Here is a 25,040-nt window from a genome sequence, read left to right as displayed (position 1 = left end):
CTTTAAGTAATACGTATGCATGCCTAGCTATAAATCACTTTGGATAAAAAAAAGTCTGCTAAATGGCATATTACTTACCAGAGTGCTCTTCTGTGCTTGGGACAGCTTGGTGGCCACAAAGTACTGGACAGGGGCCAGGACAGCGATGACTGTGGCCCCGATCAAGGCACTGATCCCCAGGAGGTAGTAGAGTAGAATCACCCCCACAATGATCTGGACAATACAATACACAAACTAGTTCCGGGTTTTTAAACCTTGAAAATGTTGAGATCAGGGAAAATATTTGAGATGAGACTACGGTGTTGAATAATGACAGAGCGGTAGGAGATGAGACTACAGTGTTGAATAATGACAGAGAGTGGTAGGAGATGAGATTACTAACTTCCACGATGAATACAAGGCCCCCCCCGCCCTCCACGACTCCATTTTGCTCCTCCCTTCCTATAGGTAGAAACTCAAACAGGATGTAGCCGTGTTAAGAACTATTCAACGCTGGTCTGACCAATCAGAATCCACGCTTCAAGATTGTTTTGATCACGCGGACTGGGACATGTTCCGGGTAGCCTCAGATTATAATATAGACGTTTACACTGATTTGGTGAGTGAGTTTATAAGGAAGTGCATAGGAGATGTTATGCCCATTGTGACTACTAAAACCTAACCTAACCATAAACCGTGGATAGATGGCAGCATTCGTGCAAAACTAAAGCGCAAACCACCACATTTAACCATAGAAAGGTGACTGGGATTATGGCCGAATACAAACAGTATAGTTATTCCCTCCGCAAGGCAATCAAACAAGCGAAATGTCAGTATAGAGAGAAAGTGGAGCCGCAATTCAACGGCTCAGACACAATACGTAGTAGCAGGGTCTACAGACAATCACGAACTACAAAAAGAAAACCAGCCACGTCACGGACACCGACGTCTTGCTTCCAGACAAACTGAACACTTTCTTTGCCCGCTTTGAGGATAATACAGTGCCACCGACGTGGCCCACTACCAAGGACTGTGGACTCTCCTTCTCTGTGGCTGATGTGAGTAAGACATTTAAATGTGTTAACCCTCGCAAGGCTGCCAGCCCAGTTGACATCCCTAGCCGCGTCCTCAGAGCATGTGCAGACCATCTGGCTGGAGTGTTAATGGACATATTCAATATCTCCCTATCACAGTCTGCTGTCCCCACCTGCTTTAAATGACCACCGTTGTTCCTGTACCCAAGAAGGCAAAGGTAACGGAATTAAATGACCATCGCCCTGTAGGAGATGAGATTAATGTGTTGAATAATGACAGAGTGGTAGGAGATGAGATTACTGTGTTGAATAATGACAGAGAGTTAGGAGATGAGATTACTGTGTTGAATAATGACAGAGAGGTAGGAGATGAGATTACTGTGTTGAATAATAACAGAGAGGTAGGAGATGTGAATGAATGAGGAGGAAACTGTCTGGTATGGAATTATCTGGATGTGGATTTAAAGACAGAATTACAGTGCATTTGGAAAGTATTCAGACCCCTTGACTTTTTCCACATTTTGTTATGTTACAGCCTTTTTCTAAAATGGATTAAATAAATAAAAATCCTCATCAATCTACAAACAATACCAATCTACCTACACACAAGGCACCTAAAAGACTCTCAGACCATGAAAAACAAGATTCTCTGGTCTGATGAAATCAAGATTGAACTCTTTGCCCTGAATGACAAGCGTCACGTCTGGACAAAACCTGGCACCATCCTTATGGTGTCACGTCTGCTACCGCTCTTCCTTCCTCTGGCCCTCGAGGGTGCCAGACTCCCCAACATTACGCACTCAAGCCAATTTCAGTACGCACACCTGCCTTTCCCCGTCACGCGCATCAGCGCTCATTGGACTCACATGGACTCAATTTCTTGTGTAATTTCCTTCCCTATATCTGTTTGTTTCCTAGCTCTGTACCCTGCTTCGGGATTGTTTGTCATATGTCCTTATTTACCCGTGTGCTGACGCTGTTCCTGTCGTGTTATATGTCTGTTCCTGAATAAAAGTTTGACTCCCTATACCTGCTTCTCATCTCCGGCGTCAGGTCCTTGCATACGGTGAAGCATGATGGTGGCAGCATCATGCTGTGGAGATGTTTTTCAGCGGCAGGGACTGGGAGACAGAAAGATGAACGGAGCAAAGTACAGAGAGATTCTTGATGAAAACCTGCTCCAGAGCACTCAGGACCTCAGACTGGGTTGAAGGTTCACCTTCCAACAGGACAGCGACCCTAAGCACACAGCCAAGACAACACAGGAGTGGCTTCGGGACAAGTCTCTGAATGTCCTTGAGTGGCCCAGCCAGAGCCCGGACTTGAACCCAATCAAACACACCAAGACAGTCGTGAAGAGTGCACGACAATACCTATACCCCATCAGGAGATATTTGGCATGGGTCCTCAGATCCATGCCAGTTCTACAGCTGCACCATCGAGAGCATCCTGACTGGTTGCATCACCGCCTGGTATGGCAACTGCTTGGCCTCCGTACATCACTGGGGCCAAGCTTCCTGCCATTCAGGACCTCTATACCAGGCAGTGTCAGAGGAAGGCCCTACAATTGCCAAAGTCTCAAGCCACCCTAGTCATAGACTGTTCTCTCTACTACCGCACAGCAAGCTGTACCAGAGCGCCAAATCTCGATCCAAAGGGCTTCTTAACAGCTTCTACCCCCAAGCCATAAGACTCCTGAACAGCTAATCAAATGGCTACCCGGACTATTTGCATTGTTCCCCCACCCCCATTTTTACACTGTTGCTACTCTCAGTTTATTATCCATGCATAGTCACTTTATCTCTGAAGTGACTATGCATGTACATATTACCTCAATTACCTCGACTAACCGGTGCCCCCGCACATTGACTCTGTTCTAGTAATCCCTGTATATAGCCCTGCTACTGTTATTTTGTTGTTGTTTTCTTCTTTATTTAAATGTTTTATTTTATATTTATTTTACTTCAGCTGCCAAGTTTGTAGCGTCCTACCCAAAAAGACTCAAGGCTGTAATCGCTGCCAAAGGTGCTTCAATGAAGTACTGAGTAAAGGGTCTGAATACTTATGTAAATTTGAAGTTTAAGTTGTATTTGTTTTTTTATAAATTTGCACAAATGTCTTAATCTGTTTTTGTTTTGTCATTATGGGGTATGGTGTGTAGATTGATGAGGAAGAAAAACGATTTAATCCATTTTAGAATAAGGCTGTAATGTAACATTGTGGAAAAAGTCAAGGGGTCTGAATACTTTCAGAATGCACTATAATCACAAGACACACCCTGCACATCCACACACACACTGTGTCCCTGCACAAACAATCAGGAGAGAGTGTGAGGTTTTTAAAACCAATGCTTCGTCCTTCACAAAAACATGGTGAATCATGAGACCTTTCCAGCCTGTATGCCTGTATTAATTGCATTCTTCACCACAGAAACTGCATTGAACATGATGGATTAGTCATGTTGAGTTCATTCACCTGGCCTTGGCTCCTGTCCTGTCTTGGCATCTGTATGGTAATGCTAATAAATAATGATTTAATTGTGATATAACGACATCTTGATGGATGATTAATGTGTTGTGTTCCTCCACCTGGCCTTGGCTCCTGTCCTGTATGTCCTGGCATCCTCAAGGTGACAGCCTGATTCACACATCCCCAGGATTCACAGTGAGGGGGAGGGGTACAGCACTAAGTGATGGAGATGGATGTGACATTTCATACTAGTGTCATGACGTTGGCCTGGGGGATAGGTTTATGACAGTCATAAATTCCTCTTCCCCCCTTTTTTCCTCTCTCTAACCTACTGAGGTTACGTTTAAAAAACCTTGGTTAACATAGAGATTCTGGGAACATCAGTAGGTGGGGGGAAATTAACTATATTCTGGTAATCCGAACAATTGAACATATGCGGTGGTACTTAATGAATATGATGTCAGTTCGGTTGTCATCTGAGACATTCTCATCAATGATAAGATGACAAACTCTACAGTGGAAAGTCTACACATCAGAGTTATCGGATTCACATGGAATTGTTGTTCAATTTAAATGTTTGAATATGAAATATGAAATTATTTGTGATGGGATGAAATGTGGTTTTAGCTTCTAAAATGTGAGATGTGGGTTCTCATAAGTTAGGGCTGCTCACTCAGTGGCCCACCTCTGTGAAGGGACATGGGCTATAAAACTTTTCAAACATGCCCTCTTCTCCCTTCCTATATAAAGCCTTGATGACAACAGAACTTCCTGTTCCGAAGATGTGGGGACGACGGTCCTATGTCAGAATGGTTCAGATAATAACTACAGAACGAAGCCAACATCAGCATGAGCTTTGGTTGCGAATGGTATGAACTTTGAACTCTTATTCACTACAGAAGTGATACCTCCTAGCCATTGAGTTAGCAACAGCAGATGCAACGAGGGTTATGAAGGAACAGACAGAGTATCCCGTCTATCACCCAATGACGTTACTACAACGTATGCAATTGACAACCAGAGACATTCTTCAAAGAACAAAGGACTCGGTTTGGCAACACGGCCTTCCATCTACCACCAACCTACTGAAGCGCAGCTCAGAGTAAATATTTATTGCATTTTCCATCTCCAAATGGGCGGTAATTTAGAATGCATAAGATATTGTATTTACGATAGCACAGATTTTCCCCTTTGTTCCTCAGTCTCCCGCTCTTTCACTCAACCCAGCCCCTTTTCCAAGCTGTCATATCTGTTCCGCCCGCTTGGGACGTTTTCCTTTGTGACGTAATTTGTAATCAAGTTATGATTAATTGTGTGTATGTGAATTCTGTGTGATTAGTTAGGTATTTAGTAAATAAATAATTAAACCCAATTATGTATTGCTGATTCAACTTGTTAGCCAGGGTTCTTGCAGATAACCAAGAATTTACAAGACTGAAGTAAGATGACGATTGATATTGACTGCCATTGATGTAAAATATTACTAGGTCTTTAAGAGTTTATTCGGAAGATAACAGGTCTATAAATATTATTTTGTGATGCACGACTCTCCAGTTAATTACATTTAAATGATTAGCTCAATCAGGTGATATTAATTACGGATAAATTATTTTATAGAATAGCATGTCTTATCAATTAATCCGGCATAGCCAAAGACACGACACTAGCTACACGCTTTCTCCTTCATACAGAGCAACATTCGCCTAGGCCACACTGTAAAACATTTCCTGTAAAATGTACAGTAACTTACTGGCAGCAATTGTCCAGTAAGTTACTGTAATTTATTTTACAGTACAGCTACTATAATCAATTTTACAGTAATCAATTTTACAGTAATCCATTTTTTTACAGTATATTACCGGATTTACCCATGCAGCAACATATTACCCAGTGTTCTTTGCACATTTTCATTTTCACATTTACAAAAACATTTTGGTCATTTAGTGGGTGCTCTTGTCCCTAGCAATTTAGAGTTTGTGCATACAGTATTATTATCCATTAATGAAAATGTTGTAGTTAAGGATACATTGGTCTTCAAATTAAGATGGTTTAAGATATATCTCTGATTATGTCTGGATTGTGCCAATACAATACGAGATGTTGACGGTAACTTGTTGCCAGAGCAATGAAACACAGTACAATACACACCATTAAACAGTAAGATAAGTATTTCTACAGTATTTTACTATAATTCCAAGATATTATAGCAAGCAGGTTGGCTGTATTAATTTGCATATTACAGAATATTAATGAATGCTAGGTGTTTTATATCACTTGTATTTCTAGAGGTCTAAACAAAGGTTTCCAAACTGGCCATGATTGCAGGGAAGAACAGAGAGAATGGACATGAGCATGCCGGGAGATGAGTTTGGATTGGTCTGCCATGTAGCATGCTTCTGTTTGTAATGTGAGCTGCTCAGAATGTGTTGACAGTCATTTCTACCGCGTTGTTTTTGAAAGATACAACGTCAACCATCGAGAACTACAAAAGTTTGGCACATTTCTCAACAACATCTGAATTTAGCAAGTGCTATCGACAGATAAATTGTGAAAAGTGATGGGCTACTTTCTGCACATGCCACAGTCAGTGTGAACCAGAGGGACCTGACACAACGCTGGCCAAACAAGATGCTACAGACAAAACAGAGTTAAATGGTTCCAGTCTGCCGTGAAGCGTTTATCTATGTTTAAGAGTCTAGCTACATTTTCAGACATAAGTTTCTAATTTAGTCAGAAAGTTGTTTTTATTGGAAGTTAACATAACATTTTCTAGCTCTGAGTCTCTACTTTTCTCCTATTTAAAAAACACCACTTAAAATTGTACTACATAAGACCAAATCGAGGCAGTCGGTCACAAATACGTCACCAGTAAAAGGTTTAAGACCTGCTACCACTCTGATCTGTTTCATATATACATACAATGACTTGTCAGGGAACTACTGCCACATATCACTTACATTGGTACACGCCTCTCACTAATGGGTGAAACAAATATAGCCACTTACACGGCACGCCTTAAAATATGTTAATTAGTCAGAGATTCTTTCTCCTCCCACAATATTTCTCCACAATGCACCACATCCACAGGATGCTGCAGCAAAAATATATATATATACACAGCACTTTATTGTTCAATTGTTAAAAAATAAAATCAGCAATTGCTAATAGTGAATATTTAACTGTATATTACACTATGCCAACTGATATTTGGTGTTTTCTATCACTTGCACTTTAAGCCTTAACAAAGGCTTTTAAACTGACAGTGACCACAGGGAAAAACAGATCAAAGGGATCTGGCTAGAATTAGAATTGATTGTAATGCTATGTTAGAAGACCAGAGCAGATTTAGGAAGTAGCCAGAGTGAGACTTAAACCTGCAGCCCTGTGTCTATGAGTCCAACACCTTCACACGTAGAGGTCTGAACCTCTTGACGAGGGTAGTAAGTTTTGAGAGGGTAGTAAGTTTTAAGTTCCTCGGCATACACATCACAGCCAAACTGAATTGGTCCACCCACACAGACAGCATCGTGAAGAAGGCGCAGCAGCGCCTCTTCAACCTCAGGAGGCTGAAGAAATTCGGCTTGTCACCAAAAACACTCACAAACTTCTACAGATGCACAATCGAGAGCATCCTGTCGGGCTGTATCCCCGCCTGGTACGGCAACTGCTCCACCCACAACCGTAAAGCTCTCCAGAGGGTAGTGAGGTCTGCACAACGCATCACCGGGGGCAAACTACCTGCCCTCCTGGGCACCTACACCGCCAGATGTCACAGGAAGGCCATAAAGATCATCAAGGACAACAACCACCCGAGCCACTGCCTGTTCACCCCGCTATCATCCAGAAGGCAAGGTCAGTACAGGTGCATCAAAGCTGGGACCGAGAGACTGAAAAACAGCTTCTATCTCAAGGCCATCAGACTGTTAAACAGCCACCACTAACATTGAGTGGTTTCTGCCAACACACTGACTCAACTCCAGCCACTTTAATAATGGGAATTGATGGGAATTGATGTAAAATATATCACTAGCCACTTTAAACAATGCTACTTAATATAATGTAATATATGTATCACTAGCCACTTTAAACTATGCCACTTTGTTTACATACCCTACATTACTCATCTCATATGTATATACTGTACTCGATACCATCTACTGCATCTTGCCTATGCCATTCTGTACCATCACTCATTCATATATCTTTATGTACATATTCTTTATCCCTTTACACTTGTGTGTATAAGGTAGTAGTTGTGGAATTGTTAGGTTAGATTACTCGTTGGTTATTACTGCATTGTCGGAACTAGAAGCACAAGCATTTCGCTACACTCGCATTAACATCTGCTAACCATGTGTGTGTGACAAATACATTTGATTTGATTTGGTATCCAGTATGGTTGTGAAACCTTGGCCACTGTTTCTATCTCTGGCTGATCTCATTATGTAACCCTGAAGAAGGCCCTGTGTGCTAAAATGTTAGTGATACCCAATAACTCATTGGGAGTGTGCAACCTTCTTTATGTTTTCACAAGTTTACTTTTCTGTTATTTAGCACCTTTCTAACTATTTGTGTGTTGTCAAATTTTTGCTTTTTATTAGATTGTCCACATTAGAGAACTAATCTTGAAAATGGTCTTGAACTCTTTGGAATAGGACTTGGGCACAAAAAATATGCTGGTTTCTAGAACACGTGAATCAAATGAAAAAAGGAAATTCAATTATAGAGGACCAAAAATATGTGTCACCAAGGCTGCCTGGAACATTATATTGGAAAATGGACGCTCTTGACATCTGTTGAACTCCTTGGAATTGGCCTTATGCACAAAAAGAGGAGAGATTTATAGCGAAGGAGGATCAGAGGCATAGTAATGCTGCTGAATAATTGTAGTAACAACTAACTACTCTATGCCTTTGAAATACGAGGCAAGAATCAACATATTGTCAACGCTGTAAGTCAGAGGGGTTGGTATGGGCACACACGTGCCTGAGCTGAGAAAACCATTCATATAAAACACATCCAGTAGTAAATTGTTTTCTGACATGGATTCACCCGTTCATTCTCCCCTCGTTTGGATAGGAACAAATAGTTCAACTAAACTTCCTAAAGTATTCTTAATGTAGCCCAACATATTTCATATAGCTTTTATCGTTTTCAATTTCATGCATTATGAACCCCTCCAGACAGTCTTCTTCACTCCTCTACTTAATCCCTAAAACTAATCCGTGTGCCTATAGTGCCAGTCAGAATCACTGTTACACTGTTACTCTGAGCTTGTTTTCTACAGTGGTTTGGGCCTAGGATTTTTACTCTTGTTAAATGCACACAATGTCACATTGTGAAGAACACAAATGAAAGGTAACAAAATGGAATCTTACTCTACCAGGGAAAAGAGAGAGAGTGTGAGAGAGAGAGAAAGAAAGAAAATGTGAGTCAGGAGACACAGCGTTCTCCCTGGTAGAGAGAGATAAGGGAACTCTCAGCTTGAACTAACAAAGAAACTTCTCTTACCAGACTGACTGACTGACTGACTGACAGACAGACGAGTATATTGGGCAAACAACAAGACGCCCACGACAAAAGCAGGACAAGAAGACAAACTAAGGAAAAGTAAAACCATTTTAAAGGCCACTGGTTCCCCCTGATCCATCCCCTGATCCATCGGGTGTTCTTCATAAGGGTTGTGTATCTGCACCACTGATAGTAGTTCCAGGCTGGGAGATATAACTATACCAAAGCTGCCTGGAACAAGCCTGGAACAATATATTGGAAGATTACATTTGTGAGAACTCCTGTTTTTATTTAATAGTCTGGAAACATCAAACCAGTAACTGATATACCTGCATTTCTAAATAAGTTTTTTTTATATTTTTTTACCCCCAACACCTTCCTTCCATTTCCATGTACGGATATAGAGATGAGATATTAGAGAGCATCACTGCTTAACATTAACTATACATGCCATGGGGCAGGGAGCATAAACATATACATGCCATGGGGCAGGGAGCATAAACCTATACATGCCATGGGGCAGGGAGCATAAACGTATACCTGCCATGGGGCAGGGAGCATAAACGTATATACATGCCATGAGGCAGGGAGCATAAACGTATATACATGCCATGGGGCAGGGAGCATAAACGTATACATGCCATGAGGCAGGGAGCATAAACGTATATGCATGCCATGGGGCAGGGAGCATAAACGTATATACATGCCATGGGGCAGGGAGCATAAACCTATACATGCCATGGGGCAGGGAGCATAAACGTATATACATGCCATGAGGCAGGGAGCATAAACGTCTACATGTCATGAGGCAGGGAGCATAAACGTATGAATGTCATGAGGCAGGGAGCATAAACGTATACATGCCATGGGGCAGGGAGCATAAACGTATATACATGCCATGGGGCAGGGAGCATAAACCTATACATGCCATGGGGCAGGGAGCATAAACGTATACATGTTATGAGGCAGGGAGCATAAACGTATACATGTCATGAGGCAGGGAGCATAAACGTATACATGCCATGAGGCAGGGAGCATAAACGTATACATGTCATGAGGCAGGGAGCATAAACATATACATGCCATGGGGCAGGGAGCATAAACATATACATGCCATGGGGCAGGGAGCATAAACATATACATGCCATGGGGCAGGGAGCATAAACGTATACATGCCATGGGGCAGGGAGCATAAACATATACATGCCATGAGGCAGGGAGCATAAACGTATACATGTCATGGGGCAGGGAGCATAAACGTATACCTGCCATGGGGCAGGGAGCATAAACGTATACATGTCATGAGGCAGGGAGCATAAACGTATACATGTCATGAGGCAGGGAGCATAAAGATATACATGCCATGGGGCAGGGAGCATAAACATATACATGCCATGGGGCAGGGAGCATAAACGTATACCTGCCATGGGGCAGGGAGCATAAACGTATATACATGCCATGAGGCAGGGAGCATAAACGTATACATGTCATGGGGCAGGGAGCATAAACTTATACATGTCATGGGGCAGGGAGCATAAACGTATACCTGCCATGGGGCAGGGAGCATAAACTTATACATGTCATGGGGCAGGGAGCATAAACGTATATACATGCCATGAGGCAGGGAGCATAAACGTATATACATACCATGAGGCAGGGAGCATAAACTTATACATGTCATGGGGCAGGGAGCATAAACGTATACATGCCATGGGGCAGGGAGCATAAACTTATACATGTCATGGGGCAGGGAGCATAAACGTATATACATGCCATGGGGCAGGGAGCATAAACATATACATGCCATGGGGCAGGGAGCATAAACGTATATACATGTCATGGGGCAGGGAGCATAAACCTATACATGTCATGAGGCAGGGAGCATAAACGTATACATGCCATGAGGCAGGAAGCATAAAAATATACATGCCATGGGGCAGGGAGCATAAACCTATACATGTCATGGGGCAGGGAGCATAAACCTATACATGTCATGAGGCAGGGAGCATAAACGTATACATGCCATGAGGCAGGGAGCATAAACGTATACCTGCCATGGGGCAGGGAGCATAAACGTATATACATGCCATGGGGCAGGGAGCATAAACATATACATGCCATGGGGCAGGGAGCATAAACGTATATACATGTCTTGAGGCAGGGAGCATAAACTTATACATGTCATGGGGCAGGGAGCATAAACTTATACATGTCATGGGGCAGGGAGCATAAACTTATACATGTCATGGGGCAGGGAGCATAAACGTATATACATGCCATGAGGCAGGGAGCATAAACGTATATACATGCCATGAGGCAGGGAGCATAAACTTATACATGTCATGGGGCAGGGAGCATAAACGTATACCTGCCATGGGGCAGGGAGCATAAACTTATACATGTCATGGGGCAGGGAGCATAAACGTATATACATGTCATGGGGCAGGGAGCATAAACTTGAAGGTCACAGTGTTCTGATGTAATATACAACATGCCATGAATCTACTTCAACTCCATGGGGGGCTTCTTTTCTGCCTGCCGGGCTTCTTTCCTTTTCTACCCTGGGTAGAAACATCCTGGCTTTACCTTTAATACAGTAGACTAGACTAGAAACAAACTGAATAGACCCGGATAGAATAGAATCAAATAAAACTGTACAGGACCTACCCTAATCAAGTAGAGTAGTGTATTGTAGTGTTGAGTAAACTAGTGTAGAGTAAAGTAGGGTAGAAGAGAATAGGTCTCACCTGGACTGGCATGGCCCACAGGTTGGGACAGAGGAAGAAGAACCACATGAGCTGGTTGGTATCTATGGCCACCAGGTTACAAATCTGTCCTACGGTCAGTTCTCCCATGGACATGTTGGAGGTGCACAGCCGCATGATCTTATTGTAGATCTTAGTCTGGAAGGAGAACACAGCCAGACGCATCATAGGGAAACCAATCAATGAACTTGTGTTTTTATGGTTACCAGAGGACATAGCCTTAACTATAACTGACCTAAAATATGATGTCGCTTGGCAACATTCATTCTTAGTTCCCTCTGCTACACGTGTATAATACCCCCAACATAGGAAACCATGTGTGACCCTACCCTTTATGAGTTACACTTAGCTGCAATAGACAAGCACACTGCACAATATAGAGGTATTGACACTGCAGATGCTTTTCTAGCGCTGTTGCTAAGTAATAGAGAATAAGAATAAACGTAAGGGATCAATGTGTGATGTATGTGAAAGTCTACAGAGATCACACTGTAGAGGTCCACATTTTTTGCTATGTGGTCCCTACTGTATATCAGCCTACAGTACAGTACCTGTATAGCCCCTCGTAAATTAATGCCGGTCTCAATAGCCACATAATACGAGGCCTGGAGGAAGGTTCTCTGCAGGATGAGGGCGAAGAACAGCAGCACGGCTAGCACGTAGGCATTCGCCAAGAACTCTTGAGAGGAGATAAAGTAGACCCCCAGCAGCTTTATCTGAAAGCACAGCGAGAGAAACCCAGTACGGCCAGTCAGTATCCTACTCACACAGACAGGGGGAAGATCTCAATTGCAGTGGTGGAAAGTAAAAAACATTTTAAAGTACTACTTAAGTAGTTTAAGGGGGTATCTGTACTTTACTATTTATCTTTTTGACTACTTTTACTTCACTATGTTCGTAATGAAAATAATGTACTTTTTACTCCATACATTTTCCCTGACACCCAAAAGTACTCTGACATGACATTTTGAATGCTTAGCAGGACAGGAAAATGGTCCAATTCCCATACTTGATTTGTAAATGCTTAATTTGTAAATGATGTCTGCGTGTTGGAGTGTGCCCCTGGCTATCCGTAAATAACCCCCCCAAAAAACGTCTGGTTTGTGTAATAAGCAATTTGAAATTATTTGTACTTTTACTTTTGATACCTAAGTATATTTAAAACCAAATACTTTTAGACTTTTACTTAAGTAGTATTTTATTGGGTGACTTTAACTTGAATAATGTTCTATTATTAAGGAATCTTTACTTTACTCAAGTATGAGAATTGGGTACTTTTCCCACCACTGGTCAATTATATACTCCTCGCGTCCTTCTCAAAACCCATTGGAGGAGAAGGTATGAGGGGCGGTACCTCTGGCTTTCTCATCCAATGGGTTTTGAGAAGGAGATGAGGAGAAAGGATACAAGGTGTACGCAATTGCGATCTTCCCAGAAGCTACCAGCAGGGAGGGTAAGGGAAAGAACAGCCACTCCAGTATGGTGAGTCTGACTGTGGCTGTTATGAAATGGCAGGTTAAAAAAAATCTACAACAGAGATCTACTACTAATATCCAACCACATCTGTTTACAATGATCAAGCATCAAAGAGAATATGTACATTAGAGGGGGAAATGCTTTGATTTTCTATAAGGAAATTACTGAACCATTCCTAATCCACTGAGGAGAATAACTCCCAGAAATTCCTTAAGATGAGCAATCAACAGTCCACTTAAAGTCGTCTGAGTGATCTGAGTCATCTGTTGTATCTTATCTAATTACACACCATAACACTCTGGCCAGCTGTTCTTGGAACACTCTCTCTCTCTCTCTCTGCACTGTAATGATGATGGATGTCATTCAGTTCTACCAGTGAATCACACCAAGACTGGGGTCATTCCCATAACAAATCCACTGTCTTAAGGAAGAGCAATACACCAACAGAGGTCATCCTTCAGGTGTGAAACCCTAACCTCGGATTATGCCGTAAAGGGTCTCAGGCGAGAGAGATATCTTCTCTCCTATCTCTAAGGAGCCAGTCATACTGGAACAAGACATGTAATAAATGCATCATTCTATTAGGGCTATAAATCATTTAGTAGGTACCTCTCTCTCAATTCAATTCAAGGGCTTTATTGGCATGGGAAACATATGTTTACATTGCCAAAGCAAGTGAAGAAGATAATAAACAAAAGTGAAATAAGCAATAAAAATGTACGGTAAACATAACACTTACAGAAGTTCCAAAAGAATAAAGACGTTACAAATGTCATATGATGTTCATATACAGTGTTGTAACGATGTGAAAAAAATAAAAGTACAAAAGGGAAAATAAATAAACATAAATATGGGTTGTATTTACAGTGGTGTTTGTTCTCCACTGGTTGCTGCTGTGATGGCACAATGTGGTATTTCACCCAGTAGATATGGGAGTTTATCAAAATTGGGTTTGTTTTCAAATTCTTTGTGGATCTGTGTAATCTGAGGGAAATATGTCTCTCTAATATTGTCATACATTTGGCAGGAGGTTGGGAAGTGCAGCTCAGTTTCCACCACATTTAGTGGGCAGTGTGCACATAGCCTGTCTTCTCTTGAAAGCCATGTCTGCCTATGGCGGCCTTTCTCAATAGCAAAGCTATACTCACTGAGTCTGTACATGGTCAAAGAGTTCCTTAATTTTGGGTCAGTTACAGTGGTCAGGTATTCTGCCACTGTGTACTTTCTGTTTAGGGCCAAATAGCATTCTAGTTTGCTCAGTTTTTTTGTTAATTCTTTCCAATGTGTCAAGTAAATAGATTTGAGTTTTCTCATGATTTGGTTGGGTGTAATTGTGTTGTTGTCCTGGGGCTCTGTGGGGTCTATGAACAGAGCCCCAGGACCAGCTTGCTTAGGGGACTCTTCTCCATATTTCTGTAAGTGATGTCTTTCTTATGGAAGGTTTGGAAATCGCTTCGTTTTAGGTGGTTGTAGAATTTAACCACTCATTTCTGGATTTTGATAATTAGCGGGTATCGGCCTAATTCTGCTCTGCATGCATTATTTGGTGTTTTATGTTGTGCACAGAGGATTTCTACCTGTCTCTTTCTCCCCCCCCCCCCCCCCTCCCACTCCCTCTCTCTCGCACACACTTTTTACAGTGTTATAATGAAATACAGCTGACTCCTGTCCCGAGTGTATGTCAAATAAAATACTTTCTTTGAATGCACTCCCATGCATTCTTTCGAGTGCTCAGAACATCTGGGTGCTCCATTCCACGCATTCACAATAAGCAAATATTATTGTCTTTATTTAACTAGACAAGTCAGTTAAGAACAAATTCTTCTTTTCAATTACCACCTAGGAAAGGTGGGTTAACTGCCTTGTTCAGGGGCAGAATGACAGATTTTTACCTTGTCAGCTCAGGGATTCGATCTTGCAACCTTTCGGTTACTAGTCCAATGCTCTAACTTCTAGGCTACCTGCTGCCCCTATTGCCATGTTCCATGACAATGCATTTATCAGTTGACTTCACAGCCTTTTCTTGTCTGTCTAATGGCGATATTTTTAGCTTGATATCTCTCTTTAATCTTTCATCTCTTCCGGGGGCGACTATTTTAGTCTACCCTCGGATCAAACACACTGTCAAGATGGAGACAGAGGACAACACCATATGCCTTCTATGAGTGACGACAGACAACATGGCCACCCAATGTTTCCAAATCAGCTCCTCTTTAGAAATTCTATTGCTTAACTAACTCAGTGACATTCAACAAAATCCTCAAAGACCTTTTCTTCAGGAGAGAGCATACTCCTGGAGGAGAGGGCATACCTTATTTGCCTTCTATGAGGAGCTACAGCAATATTACACTTTGCAACTCTTTCAAACCAATAACTGAGAATCTATCATTACAGCAGGAGAGGGGATCTGACTGGGGTCAGTACAGGAGACCTGAAAGATTGACAGATGCGCCCATGTCCTGCTCCGAGTGGATTGTGAGTCAGAGAGACAAACAGACAAACAGACAGCAGCAGACCAGTCATTAGGCTCAAGGATTTCACCTTTGAGGACAGTTATGCTTGGAGGAGGACAGTAAATGTAATTTCAGAATGGAGACCTGGGCTCGTATCCACAAAGCATCTCAGAGTAGACAATGGGTCATAAATTATGAGAATAGAGACATTTTACTCCTACTCTTATTTCTAAAATATAAAAGCTATACATGAAGCCTCATTCATTATGAGTCACACTGTAACGATTCTCGTCCTCGTCTGATGAGGAATATGAAGGATCAGACCAAAATGCAGCGTGGTACGTGTCCATGTTAACTTTATTAATCTGAACACAAAATAACAAAGGTGGAACAACCAAAAAACGAAACAGTCCTATCAGGTGATAAAACACAAAACAGAACTACCCACAAACACAGGTGGGAACAGGCTACCTGAGTGTGGTTCTCAATCAGAGACAACGATAGACAGCTGCCTCTGATTGGGAACCATACCAGGCCAAACACAGAAATACAAAACATAGAACAAAAACATAGAATGCCCACCCCAACTCACGCCCTGACCAAACCAAAAATAGAGACCTAAAAAAAGGAACTAAGGTCAGAACGTGACACACACCTAGTCGGCAGATATTTAGGACACCTCATGAGCAGTCCTAACCAGTTACGAGTTACCAGCAGGTGTTTTGATAATCGAAAAAGGCAGTGAGTCAGTGCTTCCTCCACCACAGACAGGACATTTCTTTGGAGTTGTTAACATAATGTTTTGATATTTTTATATGATCAACCCATAAATAATCTAGACCTACATGCAACAGTATCTCTTGCGCTTTAGACAATGATTTCACATGAGGCCTTATTCACATGATATGCCTAAATACTTCTAACCACTAGGCTAAAAAATAATCATGAGGCCTTATTCACATGATATGTCTAATACTTCTAACCACTAGGCTAATAAATAATCATGAGGCCTTATTCACATGATATGCCTAAATACATCTAACCACTAGGCTAATAAATAATCACATAAAAAAAACAAGTTATGTTATTTCAAGTTATCCATTTGGAGCAAAACATCATGTTGTTAAAAAATGTCTAAATTAGGCATGCCTATAAGTGGAAGGCATCTAGGGTAAAAGTTGTGTAAAAATTATAGACCTTTCAAACGTATGCAAGGTTGTATTCAACCTTGCATACATATGAGAACGGCTCATAGTAATGCCTGGAATGGAGTCAACGGAATGGTATCAAACATGTGGTTGATACCAATCTATTGACTCCATTCCAGGCATTACTACGAGCCACCGTCTACGTATAATGTCTTCTCACCGGGGGCTGTATGGTGCGGTTGTCCTTGCTGATGTGATGGACGATGCCAGAGATACAGAGGGGCCCAGCGAAGCCCAGAAGGTCAGCCAGGAAGCGGAAGGTGATGCTGATGATGAGGGGCCGTCCAAACGCCTGGCGTAGGGCCCTCCAAATCCACTTAGGGCCCTGCGGCATAGAGCCCAGAGGCCTCTGCAAGAGGAAGGACATCATGGTTGTATCAGGAAAAACAGTGAAAAGTAAAATGTCCATGTACAGTCCTACCCAAGTTCCAATTATTCCCTGTGGTTTTTTTTACACAAGCAAAACAAGGCCATTCATCAGTCATTCAGGAACATGAAAAGATAATTAGCTGGAACAAAAACCTACATACCCAATGTGATCAGGAGCCAGTGAGAATCACACCTACAGAAAAGGAACCTCCGTGGAACCTGGAATTCAGTGTTTAATGGCATTCAGTGTTGAATGGAATTCAGTGTTGAATAGGATTCGGTGTTTAATAAGATTAAGTGTTTAATGGTATTCAGTGTTGAATGGAATTTACTGTTGAATGGAATTCAGTGTTGAATAGGATTCAGTGTTTAATAGGATTAAGTGTTTAATGGTATTCAGTGTTTAAATGAGGGGAGAAAGAGAAGTGCGTAGTTCTCATGCTTTTTCAATCAGTGGTTCCTTAGTAATGATTTACCATCTCCTGACTTCAGTCTTAATGACTCAGGCTACTGTGACATCGGCATATCACACAATGGGACTTCACAGAAGAAGTTCGCTCAGATCTGACAATACACCAGCATTCAGGCATTCAGGTGTTTGTGTGCAGTCAAATAGTTTGTCTGATCTCAAAAGGTTGAAACCCTCCATGTACGCTGCATGAAGGCCAAACATTTTGAATGTTGAAATATTGATTGTAGTCAAACCCCTCTGACAATGCGTTGTGTGATGTTTACACACTTAGAGTTAGTTAGTAAGCCATCTTAAAGAAGCCTCTGTGTCTGTGTGTGTGTGTGTGATGTGTGTGTCCTCCTAGTTTTTCCACTCCTCTCTAAGGGGTGATTGGCCTGGCTTGGAGCCACTCTCTGGTCAGGCTCTTTGATACAGAGAGCACAGGTGCAGACACATAAATAAACCACATTTTGTTCTTCTGCTTCTGTTAATTCACATTCACTTTCGAAACTTTCCAGTTTCATGGATGCATACACATGTACATGTAGCCCATGGGGATGAGTGAAACTCACTCCTCAGCCTGAAGTGTCCCTACTTGCGCCAACGCATAGCTAGCTTTTCTCTTGCTAGCTTTTCTCTTGCTAGCTTTTCTCTTGCTAGCTTTTCTCTTGGCGCCGACTGGTACGACGCATCGGGAGGGCGGTGACGCGTGCTAACAGGCCAGAAGTCTTGGGTTCGAGCTTCATGAATTATTTGCTAAGCTAAGCAGCGTGACGTCTGTTACATACACATCACATACCAAGCCGTTACCAACACCTTGCGTTCAGGCACATATAGGATCTGTCACTCTTCACACGGGACCTCACCCAAATCCAAACATGGATTTAATATGTATGCATTTATATGGCTTTCTAGTTCCACAGTAATGACAAAATACTCCACTGAAAATCATTCCGACTGCATAATGCTAGTGCTGCGGTGTAAACCCTTGTTTTAGCGCTGCACCTGTTTCAACCCACCCCATGCTCGCGTCACTACCCTAGGCCCAAGCCAGTCTCTGTGAATAGCCTCATAGATGCAGGCAATGAGACGGTCAGAAGCTGCGAGACACAGTAGCACACAGCAGGACACAATGGTTAAGGGTTTTTCTTCTGGCAGGCGAGAAGGATAAGAGCGATGGAAGAATGAAGCAGAGAGATGAAGGAGAGGAGAACAGGAATACTAAACTAAAAGGGTCAAAGGTCATTCTCATTCTACTGTAAACGATGGGACTCTCTGACCCCACGCAGGGTGAAAGCACTCGACTTCTCATGGAAAACGAGTGGGAAGTGTGTGCGTGTGAGTGGGGATATGACAGTTCAGTTTTATAACAATAGAGAACAATGATTACCAGGAAGATCCATCTCAGTTTAATTGCTGCAATTAAACTGAGGTGTCAAACCAGGACAGGCCATTGGAGAACAACTCAAATGGATGCTTTTTAATTAATTATTCCTATTCCCATTTTCACACAATCCAACTTGACAAGCTACAATGACGCAAAGCAATGGAAACAGGATGTCATGCTTCAAGAGGAACATCCAAATCAACCCAAACATATTGTGCAATCTGCTCTTATATAGAGGCTTGATAGTGTATTTATTCGTCGCTGTGTGGAACATTCAAGCTGATCCTTATAAAGCTTCTCTCCTAAACAGCAAAACTCTGCAGATTAATGTCCTCTTATGTCATATTTATATTTTTAGGGACCTTATTCATACTAGACATTTGCATGATGTTATAAATCAACATTTACAATAATTGGTGTGGGTTCTCTCTCTCTCTCTCTCTCTCTCTCTCTCTCTCTCTCTCTCTCTCTCTCTCTCTCTCTCTCTCTCTCTCTCTCTCTCTCTCTCTCTCTCTCTCTCTCTCTCTCTCTCTCTCTCTCTCTCTCTCTCTCTCTCTCTCTCTCTCTCTCTCTCTCTCTCTCTCTCTCTCTCTCTCTCTCTCTCTCTCTCTCTCTCTCTCTCTCTCTCTCTCTCTCTCTCTCTCTCTCTCTCTCTCTCTCTCTCTCTCTCTCTCTCTCTCTCTCTCTCTCTCTCTCTCTCTCTCTCTCTCTCTCTCTCTCACATGCTCAGTGTGAGAGAAGTAAAGTAGTATTACTACCTTTACCCTCTGGCTCTCGAAAGCCTTGCAGAGCTTCAGGTAGTTGGTGAGGGCTCGCATAGCGATAGGCAGCTTGCCGATGACCTTGAGGTCGATGGGGCGGCGGTGGGCTGCCGTGATGAATGTGTTCATCCACCAATAGGTGGCCTTGGACAGCAGGTTGACAAAGGGCTGCAGGAACCTCACCCCCAGGTCCTGCAGGTCCTCTGGAGGCTTCACCTCTGTAGCCTCAGTGAAACACAGGTAGCGCTATGTGAAGGGACATAGGGAGAGAAACAGAGGGAGAAAAATATTTTGCTCATACAAACGTGAACATTGCAATGAAGTACGCAACTATTCGCTAACATACATCCAGTTTCAGAAACACTTACTTAATCCAAGTTTTGTTAATTATATTGTTGGCCTGTTCTCCACTGGATATCACAGATAGTGTCTGATCATTATGGGTGATGAAGAGTATTTGATCGTGAAGTTGTCTCTGTTGTGTAATAAATTATGGGTTTCCTGATAACGGGTTGGCAAAAGTATCAACACCTTGGCAAAGCCTCCCTGTATTAGACACTGAAATAATACCCCTGAATTGTCTTTACTTGAGCTTTTCAATTTTAGAGCTACAGTACCAGTCAAAAGTTTGGACACACCTAATCATTCAAGAGTTTTCATTTATTATTACTATTTTCTACGTTGTAAAGAGAAACGACAGTCCATCATTACTTTAAGACATGAATGTCAGTCAATCCGTAAAGGTTCTTCAAGTGCAGTCACAAAAACCATCAAGCGCTATGATGAAACTGGCTCTCATGAGGACCGCCACAGGAAAGGAAGACAGAGTTACCTCTGCTGCTGAGGATAAATGAATTAGAGTTAACTGCACCTCAGATTGCAGCCCAAAGAAATGCTTCAAAGAGTTCAAGTAACAGACCAATCTCAACATCAACTCTTCAGAGGAGACTGCGTGAATCAGGCCTTCATGGTTGAATTGCTGCAAAGAAACCACTACTAAAGGACACCAATACGAAGAAGAGACTTGCTTGGGCCAAGAAACACACACAATGGACATTAGACCGGTGGAAATCTGTCTTTTGGTCTGAAGAGTCCAAATTTGATTCCAACTGTCATGAGACGCAGAGTAGGTGAACGGATGGTCTCCTCATGTGTGGCTCCCACTGCGAAGCATGGAAGAGGAGGTGTGATGGTGTGGGGGTGCTTTGCTGGTGACACTGTCTGTGATTTTAGAATACCAAGGCACACTTAACCAGCATGGCTACCACAGTTTTCTGCAGTGATACGGCATCCCATCTGGTTTGCACTTAGTGGGATTATCACTGGCCTCGACAATCACCCGACCTCAACCCAATTGAGATGGTTTGGGATGAGTTAGACCGCAGAGTGAAGGAAAATCAGCCAACAACTGCTCAGCATATGTGTACATTCCTTCAAGACTGTTGGAAAAGCATTCCAGGTGAATCTGGTTGAGAGAATGCCAATTGTGTGTAAAGCTGCCATCAAGGCAAAGGGTGGCTACTTTGAAGATTTTCAAATATAAAATATATTTTGATTTGTTTCACACTTTTTTTGGCTACTAATTTACATGATTCCATGTGTGTTATTTCATAGTTTTGATGTGTTCACTATTATTCCGCAATGTAGAAAATAGTAAAAATAAAGAAAAACCCTTGAATGAGTAGGTGTGTCCAAACTTTTGACTGGTACTGTATGTTGAAGAGAAGAGAAAATAAGACAAGAGAAGAAACGAGAAGAGAAAAGGATGAGAATAGATGAAAGGAGAAAGAAAGAAGTACGGCCTGCATCAGGCCTAACAGTGAGGTACACCTCTGGTACCCTGAGTGCTGAAACAGGAGCATTGTCTAGTTTCTCATGCAGTGAATATTGCATTAGTGTTTTACTCTATGCAAAACTTTTGTTCCTAAGTAACACAGTCAGTTCAGCTCAGTTCAGCAGTGAGAGTCTCAGCTTGGGGGAAACTAGGTTACTGAAGAATTATGGCATAGACACATAACTTCCACACACACTGCTATTTAGAAACACAAACTGAGAATTGGCCCAGCAGGTAAAACCAAAAATGTAAGATTTATTTTTAATTAATTGCTAGCCTGCAACTATTTTTGTACTCATTTGGTTGAAAAACTATAGATATATTTATATGCTATATGTATTTGAAATAAACTCAGCAAAAGAAGAAACATCCTCTCACTGTCAACTGCATTTATCTTCAGCAAACTTAACATGTGTAAATATTTGTATGAACATAACAGGATTCAAGAACTGAGACATAAACTGAACAAGTTCCACAGACATGTGACCAACAGAAATGGAAAAATGTGTCCCTGAACAAAGGGGGGGTTAATTCAAAAGTAACTGTCAGTATCTGGTGTGGCCACCAGCTGCATTAAGTACTGCAGTGCATTTCCTCCTCATGGACTGCACCAAATTTGCCAGTTCTTGCTGTGAGATGTTACCCCACTCTTCCACCAAGGCACCTGCAAGTTCCCGGACATTTCTGGGGGGAATGGCCCTAGCCCTCACCCTCCGATCCAACAGGTTCCAGACATGCTCAATGGGATTGAGATCCGGGCTCTTCGCTGGCCATGGCAGAACACTGACATTCCTGTCTTGCAGGTAATCATGCACAGAACGAGCAGTATTGCTGGAGGCATTGTCATGCTGGAGGGTCATGTCAGGATGAGCCTGCAAGAAGGGTACCACGTGATGGAGGATAATGTCTTCCCTGTAACACCTGCAATGACAACAAGCTCAGTCCGATGATGCTGTGACACACCGCAGGCAGTTGTTGTTGCCACCCTGTACCTGTCCGGCAGGTGTGATGTTCGGATGAACCGATCCCGTAGAGGTGTTGTTACACGTGGTCTGCTGCTGCGAGGACAACCAGCCGTCTGTCCTGTCTCCCTGTAGCGCTGTCTTAGTCGTCTCACAGTACAGACATTGCAATTTATTGCCCTGGCACATCTGCAGTCCTCATGCCTCCTTGCAGCATGCCTAAGGCATGTTCACGCAGGTGAGCAGGGACCCTTGGCATCTTTCTTTTGGTGTTTTTCAGAGTCAGTAGAAAGGCCTCTTTAGTGTCCTAAGTTTTCATAACTGTGACCTTAATTGCCTACCGTCTGTAAGCTGTTAGTTTCTTAACGACCGTTCCACAGATGCATGTTCATTCATTGTTTATGGTTCATTGATCAAGCATGGGAAACAGTGTTTAAACCCTTTACAATGAAGATCTGTAAAGTTATTTGGATTTTAACTAATTATCTTTGAAAGACAGGGTCCTATTAATTACTGCTGAGTATTTTCTCATTGTTGTTACTCTGGGTTGAAGTACTGTACACTCCAATGTATTTTGTAAAAAGATACTTTCGAGAGCTGTAATACAAAAAAATGTATAGCAGTTCAATGTTCTGGCCACTTTTCACCCTGCATTGGTATCAGAAGTCAGACGCACTGTGGTTTGATACGAGCTTCTGATAAATTAATTAACTAAGTATAAATGTAATGTAAAAATTTACAATTTGAAAAGCATGCTGAGTATTATTGTAATGAGCTCCTCCCCAAAACAAGTTTTTTTTTTCCCGAGAAGGGATACATCTCTTCCAGACAGAACTACTTTAACAGGATTAAAATGATGCCTCATCCAGACATCCAGGCAAAAAAGCAAATCAAGAACCTCTAGTAGAGGTAAGTGTTTGTCACAACAACCCAGCATATTCTGCCTGATCTATCAGCCTAATGAGCAGACCTGTAGGCAGCAATGCTGATCATCCAATGTGCAGGTTCATCCAAAATTCTACAGTAGATTGAAAGAAGGGAGAGCTAATTAAAGCACAGGAAAGAGATGGCCGCTAGTCACACTGAGTAAAATCAATACACGCACGCACGCACTCTAGGGTGACACACAAAAAGGCACACACAAATGCATGGGCACACACACATACCATCCCCCTCCCACACACTGATGCTCACCCTGCCCAGTATGACATTGATCTCCACAGCCAGTAGTAGTCCGTAGAGCAGGGCCAGGAGTCCTGTGATGCAGTAGCGGAGTTGTCTCAGGCCAACGCTGTGCTCCGTGTACTTGGCGAACTTGATGGTTTTCATCAGAAAGGCCAAGACCCAGTAGAACAGTAGGGCTTTAGAGAAGATCAGAGAGGAACATTAGAACATGTCTGGAATCCAAAGGAAATCCCCACTCAGTCTGACCACGGCAGTAATTTCAAGTCAACTCCTGATAAATGTAAAGGGTTAGGAATGTCCTATTCATTCCTAACAGATGATGCAGATATCCAGGGTAAGTCAAAGGAAGTGTGTTTCTGGTGAACTGCACACTGCATCAGGAGTGGACTATCTTCTGTGAGGCACAGTGAGTGTGAAATTAATATCATGCATACATTTTATAATCCATGTTCCCTTTCTTTCCTCTGCTTTTGTAAGTTTAGTTCACATTTTGTGTCATAGCATTTCTGATGTTTAAAACTCAGTGCCAATAGGGAATATATTGCTGTAATAAACGGTCAGAATTACCGTGCCTACCTGTCGAAAGACAAATCACTCACATATGCCATCCATTTTAAATCCCCATGACACATCCTAGATTACCTGACAGATGTCATTTGTATATCTTCATACATTTTTGATGGGAGAGAAACCATGGTAACTGAGTCTCGTAGGAGAGTGTGCTGAGCATTCTGGTATTTGGTGTATTAGTCCTTAGCTCCCCCATGAATTCTACAGATGTTCATAACAGAAACATGGCCTGCATTTTAAACACCAATCCATTTTCTCTCCCCCTGTGTCAAGCAACATGGAAGCAGCGTTGCAGTAAGATCATCTCAAGCAAATTTGCTGAAACACAAAGCACCTCAAACAACATCCAATCCAAAGACAGAGCCAGACTGCCAGAAATGATTCATAAACCATGACTATCAACAATGTCAAGAATTTGAATACATTTTCCGTTTTGGCATATCTCTTCATGACAACTGCATCAGAGTTTTAAACAACCCTCCCCCCTTTCGTTCCATGCTGGCTGAAGACCAACTAGCCAGTAACTAGCTAATACCAGTCACAGATGAAAGGGGAAGCCTATAAATATCTTTGCCTTAGATCAGGGGTCTCCAACTTCTTCTAGCATGAGAGCTACTTAAAGAAAA

General features: G+C 42.2%; 1 protein-coding gene across 1 annotated transcript in view; it reads right to left on the bottom strand.

The window, feature by feature from the left end:
- The window catches only part of LOC139407565 (ATP-binding cassette sub-family C member 8-like), a 156,411-nt gene that overhangs the window by 93,565 nt on the left and 37,806 nt on the right, over positions 1-25,040 (bottom strand). Inside the window, exons 5-10 of the mRNA XM_071151389.1 lie at positions 23,854-24,020; positions 19,867-20,109; positions 17,056-17,244; positions 12,310-12,474; positions 11,741-11,896; positions 79-213 (exon numbers count right to left, since the gene is read on the bottom strand). Of these exons, the coding sequence (XP_071007490.1) occupies positions 79-213; positions 11,741-11,896; positions 12,310-12,474; positions 17,056-17,244; positions 19,867-20,109; positions 23,854-24,020 (1,055 nt within the window). The remainder of the gene's footprint in view (positions 1-78; positions 214-11,740; positions 11,897-12,309; positions 12,475-17,055; positions 17,245-19,866; positions 20,110-23,853; positions 24,021-25,040) is intronic.

Source organism: Oncorhynchus clarkii, chromosome 4 (genome assembly GCF_045791955.1).
Source record: "Oncorhynchus clarkii lewisi isolate Uvic-CL-2024 chromosome 4, UVic_Ocla_1.0, whole genome shotgun sequence".
NCBI lineage: Eukaryota > Metazoa > Chordata > Actinopteri > Salmoniformes > Salmonidae > Oncorhynchus > Oncorhynchus clarkii.
Note: the sequence above shows the minus strand (reverse complement) of the source record. Positions and strands in the feature narration are given on the sequence as shown.